The sequence below is a fragment of the Mercurialis annua genome, linkage group LG1-X, assembly GCF_937616625.2.
Source record: "Mercurialis annua linkage group LG1-X, ddMerAnnu1.2, whole genome shotgun sequence".
In the NCBI taxonomy this organism is placed as follows: Eukaryota; Viridiplantae; Streptophyta; class Magnoliopsida; order Malpighiales; family Euphorbiaceae; genus Mercurialis; species Mercurialis annua.
This window is the reverse complement of record NC_065570.1, coordinates 59,317,890-59,328,854: the sequence shown is the minus strand read 5'-3', so window position 1 is coordinate 59,328,854 and position 10,965 is coordinate 59,317,890. Positions and strand designations below refer to the sequence as shown.

General features: G+C 35.3%; 1 protein-coding gene across 3 annotated transcripts; it reads right to left on the bottom strand.

Moving 5' to 3' along the window:
* Window positions 1-1,192: 1,192 nt before the first annotated feature.
* LOC126656509 (serine/threonine-protein kinase CTR1) lies at window positions 1,193-10,309 on the bottom strand. 3 transcript variants are annotated; one of them, XM_050351101.2, is made up of 16 exons: window positions 8,808-10,308; window positions 8,418-8,716; window positions 8,190-8,334; window positions 7,710-7,825; window positions 5,831-6,036; window positions 5,046-5,474; window positions 4,893-4,933; window positions 4,463-4,531; window positions 3,795-3,895; window positions 3,627-3,711; window positions 3,446-3,544; window positions 3,298-3,366; window positions 2,924-3,055; window positions 2,584-2,678; window positions 1,571-1,728; window positions 1,193-1,506 (listed from the first exon to the last, which is right to left on the bottom strand). In XM_050351101.2, the coding sequence occupies exons 1-15, from the start codon at window positions 9,759-9,761 to the stop codon at window positions 1,602-1,604; spliced, it is 2,967 nt and encodes a 988-aa protein (XP_050207058.1). In that variant the 5' UTR covers window positions 9,762-10,308; the 3' UTR covers window positions 1,193-1,506; window positions 1,571-1,601. The 3 variants fall into 3 exon arrangements, with proteins under 3 accessions (XP_050207058.1, XP_050207051.1, XP_050207065.1); XM_050351108.2 differs by lacking the exon at window positions 1,193-1,506 and adding an exon at window positions 2,378-2,499 and having other exon boundaries at window positions 1,638-1,728; window positions 8,808-10,309; XM_050351094.2 differs by having other exon boundaries at window positions 1,193-1,728; window positions 8,808-10,307.
* Window positions 10,310-10,965: the final 656 nt, after the last annotated feature.

The following is a 10,965-nucleotide window of genomic DNA, read 5'->3' as shown; positions in this document are numbered from 1 at the left end:
ATTATTTTTAAATTATCTGATTTACAGTTTTAATATTCCAAAATTATACCATAATTATACCGACATTATACAAATCGTACTTTTGTAATTAATTTCATTTTTTGGTACTTCTATAATTAATTTAAATCAGTCGTATTTTTGTAAATAAAAAAATTTTACAGGTACTTTTGTAAATATTTTTAAAATTTTAGGCACTTTTGTCGTCGTCCCATAATTCAGAAATTTAATATGGCCGCCCATCAGCTACAAGGTATATTAAATTTTATTTTCAGTACGATCGATACTTTTAACTATGACGTATGCATTACAACCATGGTACATATGATAAAATTAAAAATTAAATTCATCTACCCCGTTTCAAAATAAATTAAGTAATTTTATTCTTATACCCATTATTACATCAAATATATCTTATTTGTCTAATTTCTCAAACAAAACATACTTAATAAAGAATAAAAGTTCAATTCAAATGAACACTTAAAGAACTGTACATTTAAAATTGATACACTATTTTAAGATTTTTTATCCGAATTATAATCACTCGATTATAATAAAATACATACAAAAAGCCTTTATAAACTAAAAAAATTAAAACTTCTGACTGCATTTAAAACGTAAAAAGTATCAATCAACAAAAGTAGTACAAAATTTATTAGCTATCAATAACCCATTAACCATTTGATTAGAACGAAATAATTATACAAAACACAGCTTGAAGTGCTCACCACCGGTCTAGAGATGAATACAAACCATTAGTGGAGGCTGCTTTGCAATTAATAGAATCAATACTACTTGAGCAGAAAATGGTAAATAGTAAATACTATCAACAGTTCGGGGTAATTGATTTTGCAGGTCACTGTACTTTTCAAAAATTGCAAAATGGTGACCGAACTTCAAAACGTAACATTTTAGTTACTATACTATTTGGTTATGTTAAGATAGAAGGATTTTTGGTCACCGAAGAAAAATATTTCGAGTCGATTTTTTGTTTTTTGTGTGTATATATGAAATATAAGGTATTATTTGTCGTAAATAATCAAAATTTGATTACTACATATGTATAATTTGACAGTAAAACACTTAAAAACCTTCAAAAATCACATATTTGAAAGTTTAGTAACCATTTTGTTACGTTTTGAAGTTCGATCACCATTTTGCAATTCTTAAAAAGTACAGTGACCCCTAGAATCAATTACCCCAACAGTTCGATTCATTCCATTATTACAGCATCATGCAATTAATTTTAAGAGGATCTACCTCATTACAGTCCAAATTGCATTTTTAATTAAACAAAATACAAACTGGAACGTAGATTCCGAATTCTACAATATATTCGGAATCACAATGAGAAATTAACAGAAATTAACTGCTCAGAGAAAGGCTAGTTATAGAAAACCCTATACAAATACAGACGGTACTTCTCTGCATTTTAAACTGCAGGTTTTCACTTTCCGTTACTTTTAGTGCGTTCCAAATGGGTTAGATGAGCAACAAATCTACAGTTGCCTGAAACCAAAAAAATGGTTCTGTTAGTTGCACACATTGCTATTGAGTTGAGCCTCGTGTTTACCAGTGTTAATTATATCTCCAAAAATTAGCTCCTAATCCAGAGTCTTTTTGGAAGAACTTGCTACTGTGCCACCCAGCTGTATCAACTGGAGTGGCGACTTCAGAAGCTTCTTCAACGTCTCGACTATCTTACCGAACGGTGGACGCTGCGCCGGTTCGCTGATACAAAAAATAAGCCAAGCATCACAAACAGAACAAACTATAATATGAATCTATATAAACAAAAGGGAAAATAAGAAAGAAGAGCAGCACAAAAAAAAAATTGCACCAGGAATCAGGAAAGCGGAAAAATGAATTTTTAAATAAAATTATTTGCAAACGAAATAAATTCTAGAATGAATTCAACCAAACAAAGGCTCTTCCTAAACTCAAAAAACCATGAGATCGTAGAATACGAGAACTCCAAACTAGCTTGAATGCAAATGGGACTTCCTATTTTCCTAGATATCCTAAAAGAATTCTTTTCCGGGCAACAGTTTTTCGTCCCTACTAGAAGATGGGAAGAAACCTACTCCTAAGCAAGCAGTTTATTACGTTTGGCAATGGATACTCTCTTTATTTGTAAAATAAGATCCAAAATTATAGGATCTGTTCGAAGACACTCTTATAAGTGGAGATTATTCTGTTATTAATTTTGTACAAAATAGGTTCCATTATCTGTCACTTAACCTAGCAATCAAAGGACCATAGAGTTTTTATGAAACTAAAATTTGTGAAGCAAGCAGAAGGCCAGTCTCTCAAATTTCCCAAGTGAGTCCAATTTAATTGATATGTATTTGAGCAAAATATATTCTCGGTTCACTAGTACCTTCCTGTTGACATTAAGTATGGCAATTGTAAAGTGATTCTTCACTTCTTCAATGGCATTGGAGAATTCCAAGACAAGACCACCAACAAATATTTACACGGGCTATCAGGATGGTAAAGAGCCTAAGGTAAATGATTTTCATTGTATTCTGTCAAAATAAAATAAAATAAGAAGTACAAGTATCAAATGAATTTAGGCAAACTTACTCAGACCAGCAGGATTCCATGAGAGAAGCCAACATTGGAGAGGTGCTCTGTGGTATTGCAAGCCTTCTATTTTGGAAAGCTACAGCTCCAACCACCTGAACCATTCAATCAAATATGAAATCGAATACTAAACAACGGTAACCAAAACATATTTAAATGCATTTAATGAAAACAATAACTAATTCCGATGCATTTTATAGAACAATCCTAACACTGTCGATAACTATCATAATAGATGTTAATTTAATTGTGAAAGCTGAGAAGGAAGCATGCTATAAGGAAGAGTAGAAATGGGAAAGAAATTGGATTGGACGGATTTTAAATGATGATAAAATTGTACCTGTGCAGGACTAAGCCCATTCCAGGGTTGTTGCATAGTTACCAGCTCCCACAGGATGACTCCAAAACTATAAACATCAGATTTTTCGTTTGAAGGCTCTCCACGAAGAAATTCTGGAGCCATCCACTCAGGCTGAAAATAAAAGCAAGAGTTACATGCTGGCTAATACACTGAAAGTATATTTTCAAGGTACTTTATTATCTGACTATGGAACACAGTAATTCATCATTTCACGCCTAAAAATGGTGCCGAAGTATATGTTTTATATAAACCCTTGAAAAGAGCTGACATTATAGTCATATTAGTTAAGATACTATGACACGAGAAATAGCCTGGTTATGAATGCGAGAGAGAGGGAGAGAATTGAGACTTACTGTTCCAGCAACTGATTTTGATGACAGAAATGTGTTTGCTTTGAATCTCGACAATCCAAAATCACAAACCTGAGAGAGAAAAACAATTAAGTTATGGATGCATCAAGCTGCCTGCAAAAAAAAAAATTATTTAGGTTCAATATTTCACCTTCACTGTCCAATTTTTATCGACCAACAAATTTGGAGATTTAAGGTCCCAATGAACTATAGGAGGGCTCAGACAGTGTAGATAATTGATTCCCTTTGCCTGCTCCAGCCAAAAAGCATTAAAATATTTTTGATACAGCACAAACTAATTTTCGATCAAAAACAACAAACTTAGTATATACCACATCCAAAGCCATGCGTAAACGACGCCTCTGATCCAGAAGTTCCCCAGCAGACGGCCTGTGTATGAGGCGGTATAAACTACCCCTGTTCCATGAAATGCTCATTAGATGATTGAGCTTGCCCGCATAGAGCGACATCAAACCAGTTACCATATGCAGATTATTTACCTAGGCAGGTATTCTGTCACTATTGACAGGTGGGGACGCTTAGTAACTGCACCCATAAAGAGAACCACATTTGGATGACGGACTCGTTTCATAATTGCAACCTGAACAAAGAATGTTTATTAAAACTTAAGCTGCAGTGTATAAATAATGGTCCATGACATTGATGGAACAAGAGATCCAAGGTCAGTAACCATTTGTTTAAAAACATTAGAAAATATATATATATATATATATAAAAAAAGTCGAATAACACAGAACACCTCAAACATGCATTTTATTTTGACAGACAACGTAAGAGAATGATTATATGATGTTTGTTTATTATTGCTGGACTGCATATCCTATGTAATCCATCAGGTACATCAGAGTGACAGCACAAACAGTTCCCATTTCTATAATTAGCTAAAATATCTCGAGAAATGAATAAAGATTTAGGACTAAGAAGAATACAGATAGAGCAGAGGTTGATATTTGAATGATGAGATGAGACTCCAGAAAAACAACAGTAACAAGAAGCAAGTGAATTCTGTTGCACATGTAAAAGTATAAATCATTGCAGATAGTTTTAACATAAGAAGCAGGTTTGCTACTTTCATACTAAATTACCAAGGGAGACAATGAGCATATCAATAAAAAAGACCCGCTACTTTGGCATTTCAAGTACATACCTCTCTCAAGAACTCCCTTAACTGATCATCATGAAAATCTTGAACAGTTAATACCTTGACAGCAACATCCTGATTTGTGACATGAAAATGATTACTTCAATTTGACCAAGACAAAATTTAGACCAATAAATTACTAGCAAGAATAAAAGATTTAAGCTAATCCACTCCTCAAATGAACTACAATAAATGGAAAAGGGAAAGGATTTCTGCAGAAGCTATTCTACCAGGAATGCTACTTCCATTCAGGCACAATTATGAAAAAAGTATTTTGGAAGAACCCTATTTTCCTGGACTGATAATTACAGCTAATGGATTTTGTGACAATTTTCTCTAACAAATTCAATTTTTTTAAGTAGTACGGGATTCGGTGGTAACGAACTTTTGAATATCAAAGGACAATAACATAATTTCTTGCGTTCAATGCACTAACCGATCCATGCCATTCAGCACGATGCACTGTTCCAAATGAACCTGCAGAGACAAGCGAGAGTTTACACATTCACATAACTGCCTTCGGAGAGAAGTAAGATTCAAACACGCCACAAAACAAAATTCAACAAAGAAGCAGTAGCAGAAGATATACCAGCACCAACACGCTCCTTCATATGCAATTCATCCCATGAGATCTCAAGCCAGTCCATTGCAAGTGAAGGTTCAAGATTCAAATACCTTGGAATGGTCACAGTAGCTAATCTGCCTCGACTGCCAAGCCTCCTCTCTGACTCTTTCACCTCTGACTGACTGGAGGAGTTGATTTTAGTTTGCTCACAAACAATGTCAATAGGCTTTCCGGACCCTACAATCTCTTTTTGGGGAGTTGGTTGTATTACATCATCTGTTACAAGGCAAGAACACTCACGTACAGATGGCCTTTCTACATCAAGAGCTTCAGCATTCCTTGTCAAATCCAAAGGTATCAAAGATGAACCATTTCTAAGAGTAGCTTGATCTGCTGGAACAGAAGTTGACAACTGGATAATGCTCCGTGGCTGTTGGCTTTCTTCTTCCCTGCCTGCAAGGGGTTCCGTCTCCAAAATTACACCAAGTAGAATACAAATAGGGGAATTTATTCATATATTCCTCTAGGTTAATTAAAAAAGTGAGAATAAAAAGGCAGAGAAGTGTCATCTATGGATTATTGGTGCAAATGGCAGAGAAGTAAATGCAATTATTTTCTTAGTGCAAGAACCAGCCAGCTACTGATAACATATCTTGTTCTTGAAATGATAATGGCATCAGTGGCTAAAATTATGAACCAGCCCTCACAACATTCCAGCCTAATTATTTCAGGAACCCTTCAACTCTTTTTTCATGCATAATAAATCAATAAATGCCAAAAAAAATTGATACATGTAAAGCACAGCATACCCGGACATAAAGATTTTTTAGGAAAAGCACACAAATGCTTTGAACGTAAAAGTTGACAAGGTGCATCATCCGTGTATGAAAGCTGGAACTCTTTGAGATGGGATATCTGTAGTGGCGACGGAATCGAAGTTATGAACCCTCCATTGATAGTAGAATCTGGTCCGTGGACATTTCCTGGCTGTCCAACTAGATCAACCACATATTCTCTGCTAAGAAATAACAAATACATGATGAATACATAAGAGAGAGAGAGAGAGAGAGAGAGAGAGAGAGAGAATTATTTAGAGGCTCTTAGTTTGCATATGGTTCACATAACATTCAAGCTCTTCAAACAGTTTACTGTTCTATTTAACATGAAAGTTCAAAGATGCTAAGGATAATGCTAACGTCGGGCATAATCAAAAAACATTATGAGAAAGGAGCAATGCATAAAGATATAAATTAGCCATGAAGACTTTTGAGAAACTAAAATATATATATATCCTAGTCAAAAAAACCTAAAAGAGCTCTCTCCTCTCTCTTCTTCTTGGTCCCTGCAGCTAACTTCATTTCGTTCTTGGTCCTTTTTGGCCAGAAATCACCTCCCTACCCCCATAAATCCAAAATATTAGTTTCTCCTTAGTTTCTTTGTAGTCTGTACATAGTTTAATTCAAGTTTCTAGTCTATTCTAGTTTATCTCTTGACCTTTTTGGTCTAGTTAGAATTTATTTCTAGTCTACTGTCTTAGTTGGGCACTTAAGAATTGTATCTTCTTCTGGAATAGAGATGCTGAGTTTTTGCGGTTCAGGAGAGCTGGATCTCTACAACAATCCAAGTCATCATCTTCATCAGAGATCCTTGACGAAATCTAGGTTTTACTTGGATTTCAATTGAGTATCAGTGGATCAATTTTAGCACTGGTGGATCCTTTCTAAATAAGGTCTCATAAAGAGGCAAGGTTCATTTGACATCAATCAATTGTTTAGGTAGGTGTGAAATTACAGTTTATGTTTATTGGTTGTAATCTTTTATTTGTCATCTGTAATTTCTTTTATTTCTCCTTTATGGAGCTGTGTCGTATGTATTTGCCTAGTATGAGTCATAGAACATGTGCAAAAATAATAGAGATGCATCAACATGTTGCAAGTGCACTTGAACTTTAACAATTCAATGGCAGATAAGAATTTTCATTGTACTTTTATTTAGCATAATTTCTTCTTTTACCCTTTGTTTTATCTTAATTGTAAAGTACGTTTACAAGACAATCAATAAAATGTATAGTTCCAAAGCACAACTAATAAGAACAAAACAAGAACAAAAAGTATGGGCCAATTGCAATGTTCCTTTTTCTTTTGGCCTAATGTCTTAAAAAACCCCGACTTTTTAACCCCTTTTCAATCATACCCTGACGTTGAAAATTTGTCAATTTTACCCTATTTTGCATTTTTGTGTTTCAATTGTACCCTGAAAAATTAAATTAACGTCTTTTGCGTTTGGAAATTTGTTTAAAACATTCTCCATGTCCCGCATATATTAATTGTATATTTTTAAAATTTATTTAAATTTAATTTAATTAATTAAGAATTTAAATTAGTGTTAATTTGATTATGGTTTTTAGTTAGTTTTTAAAAATAAAGGACTTATTTGTACTTTTTTGAATAAAAAAGAATTTAATTTCATATTTAGACTTAATTAATTGAATGATTTCATCATTTAAGTAAAAAAATTAACAAAAATTAAAATATTGGGGTACAATTGAAAACGGAAAATTCAAAAGTGGGTAAAATTGACAAATTTTCAACGTCGGGGTGGAATTGAAAAAAAGTTTAAAGGTGAGGGATTTTTGAGTGATTAGGCCTTTTCTCTTTAATCGTGTCTAGACAAAAATAAGTCTCAAACCTTGATAGTTGTCTGTCATCCTCAATTCTAACAAGACAAGATGACCTGTGATCTGCTACACAATACTTGCAACCCCGAGCTATCCGGCATGGCAAACCTATGTAGTCTGCCAATTTCTGCATATGCCAGAAAAATATTCTCATCAGTAATAAATCTGCCAAAAATTATCATCGCTAGCATCCTAGCAACCATAAGAGCACAGTTTGCCACAATTGCCTTGTAAAGTTTGGAGTCGATCCAAAGAACCAACCAAGTTCTTTCCAACCACATACGGTTCATTGAAATTTTGACATCAAATTTCCTGACACTAATCCACTATTTCCCTTGATCTATAAACTTAAAACTGCCACAGTAATTGATATTATATGGCAGTAAAATTACCATTATGAAATAAAACCCGGACCAACTTAGCAAAATTTCTTCTTTAGTGATTAACTACAAAACTTTACATAAAAGGAAACAGGAAATCTAAAGTATCACCTTGAATAAAATTGCACGATGCCTGCAGAGTCCTGTGGATAGGCCGCCTATGGGAAGAACAATACACCTGTGAAAATCCTTTAACCTCTTGCTAACGATTTTCCAGCGTTTATGAAGATCACCTTGCTCCACTGGGAAAGTCCCCCTATAAATTTAGGGGTAGATTAAAGCCAAATAGGTAAATCCAGATTATAACCCAAAGCACTAAAGAAGAATGCAAGGATTTACCCCATGCAAATTGCTACAAGCTTTCCTAATTTCTCCACTAATACCATAGTGTTTTCTGATGCACAGTATAGTTCATGAGCTTTATCCTCGAGCTCCTTAATGCGAGAATCGCCACGCCCATCGATTAGAACAACCTCCATGGATGTCTCGCTAGGTTCAATTTCTTTAAGTGACATCAAAGGAGGCAACTGTCTGCCTTCTTCTTCATCATTGCACATCACCCACAGATACGGATTCATTCCAAGAATGTTATAAAATCCATCTGATATCCTGTCACTATAAGACAAGCATCCACTAACCTGGGGGAAAAGTGAGCACAACAATAATCAAACAAATCCTTCATTAGAAGAAGCACAATAATACGTTAGGAAGGTGTGGGTAAAGCTATACCCAAAGACGATACGACACCGTTTCAGCATCAGAGGATTCAGGACAGCCATCTTGCAAAAGAACAATCTCACTAGCAAGATCAGATTGCAAACTAAGCCGTTTAGCTAAAGCCAGCTGTAAATGATAAGTTTCAGCTGTTCTTCGGGACTCGCTGATAATTTTCATTCCCTCTTCTTTTTTCTTCTCCTCCTCCTCCTTCGCGGAGGCGGCCACCACCACGGCTGGAGCTACCACTTCCTCCTCCTCCTGAACCCCTTCTTGGTGAACACTCTCCTTAATGTCACTAAAAAAGTTTCCGTCCAATGTGGTACCGGAAAACAAGCTTCCAGCATAACTGCTCCCACTGGATAACCTCGGCAAAGAAACCTGACGGTCAAAGTTCCGGTCAACATCACGCTCCTTAATAGCCAGCTGATGAACAGGAACTATCTCATGAACACTCTGAGGCTCAGCAGGTTCCGGCTCAGGAGATGGTTTGGGCGGCTCCGGCTTAAGTAAAAGCTGGCGATCATCTTCATCGTCGTCATACTCAGATATTAATCTACGTAGCTTAGTGGACGATTTCTTCTCAGCTTTTTTCTCAGCTAACCAATCATAGAAAGCATCGAGCTGTTTCTTCTTCTTTTGCAACTTGTTCTCATGATCCTTACCGAACTGCTTCTTTTCATTTTGATGGTACTTTTCATCGTCGCTGCTCGTGAAAAGATCCGATACTGCAGTCGTAACTGTCGTTCTCGTTGAGGTTGTGGTTGGAGTAGTTGGAGTTTGCGCATGCGATGATGTGACATTTGCAGCTGTATTAATATTAGTAGTATTAGTTGGAGTACTACTCCCAAAAGTTTCTTGCAGAAGCTTCGTCTTCTCGTGATCCAACAACTGCTTAGTAGACGATGCATCGAATCCAGACCGATCCGGAAATTGCCTCGGAAAAAAGTAAGTCGTTCTGTGAGGCATATTTTTTCCTCTTCACTTTCACGGATACACACGAGAGTAATTAACCACCTTCGCCACCACCTACTGCTTTAACTCCGTCGAATTTCTCAATTTCACTCCAATCTCAGGCCATCGTTATTGATACGACGAGCAAACTTAAATAAGTAAAAGATAAAAACAAATTAACAGAACATTTTTTTTTTACTTCCGTGGCCAATACAGCATGTCTCAGCGTTGTTAAGAGATTGATTTTGAGAGAAACGGAAACCTAAAAAAATGATTTACGTAAATGAAATTTGAAATACAAGTAAGGGATCCGTCGATTGTTTTGGCTGAAACTGAGCTCGAAGGAGAAGAGGATCCGATCGAAAAAGCACACAGGTCGACCTTCTTTATAGAAAGATGTGCTTATGGCGGTGTTTACAGCTTAAAAAACGACATAAAATTAAGGGCGGTGGAGGCGTAGTTTTGTTGCAGAGTGTAAAATAAGCAAAAGTTTTAGAGAGAGAGATGAGAATCGGTGGGAAATATTAGATTGAAAAAATAGTTAGAAGTCAGTAGGAAATAGAGACTAATAATATTTTTATATTTTTGTATAGAAATGAAAGAGAGAGGTTTTGCAAGAGCTAACGGACGCAGGATGTGTAAAATACGCACCTTTTGTGTAGAGAGCACACGTAAAATTAGGACGAAAGCCGTTGCGACACGTAAGCAATGATGGCACGGTATTGGTACCACGCATCAGGCGTACGTTAGCAATCTCTTGGAATCGCGCGGGTTTTAGTTTTATCATGTGTTAGTAGCATTTTTTCCCTTGTATAAATTTTGGGAGACAGAAAAAAATTAATTGCTCCTTGGGAACGGCAATCTGTATGAATTACTATACAGCCCTTGGATTTTGTCAGATGATGTATTTTTCTTTTCTTTTTTTAAATTAATGACAAATACATAAATGAACGGTTTCTCAACAAATCTGAGTGAATTGTTCTATAAAATGATGAGAATCGTAAAATCAACCGTTAATTAGGGCTTATCAAAAGTGGTGGACCATAAATTTTTTATAAAGTGAAAAATTGTACCGAAAATTTATAAGATGGATAATATAAAAAATTTAAAGTGTTTAGTGCTATAAATTTTAAGGCCGTAAAACTAACTACTAGCGTATATGTTCAGAAAAAAAAGTATCTATCCATATTTTTTTCAAAAATTCAGAATAATATGGTGG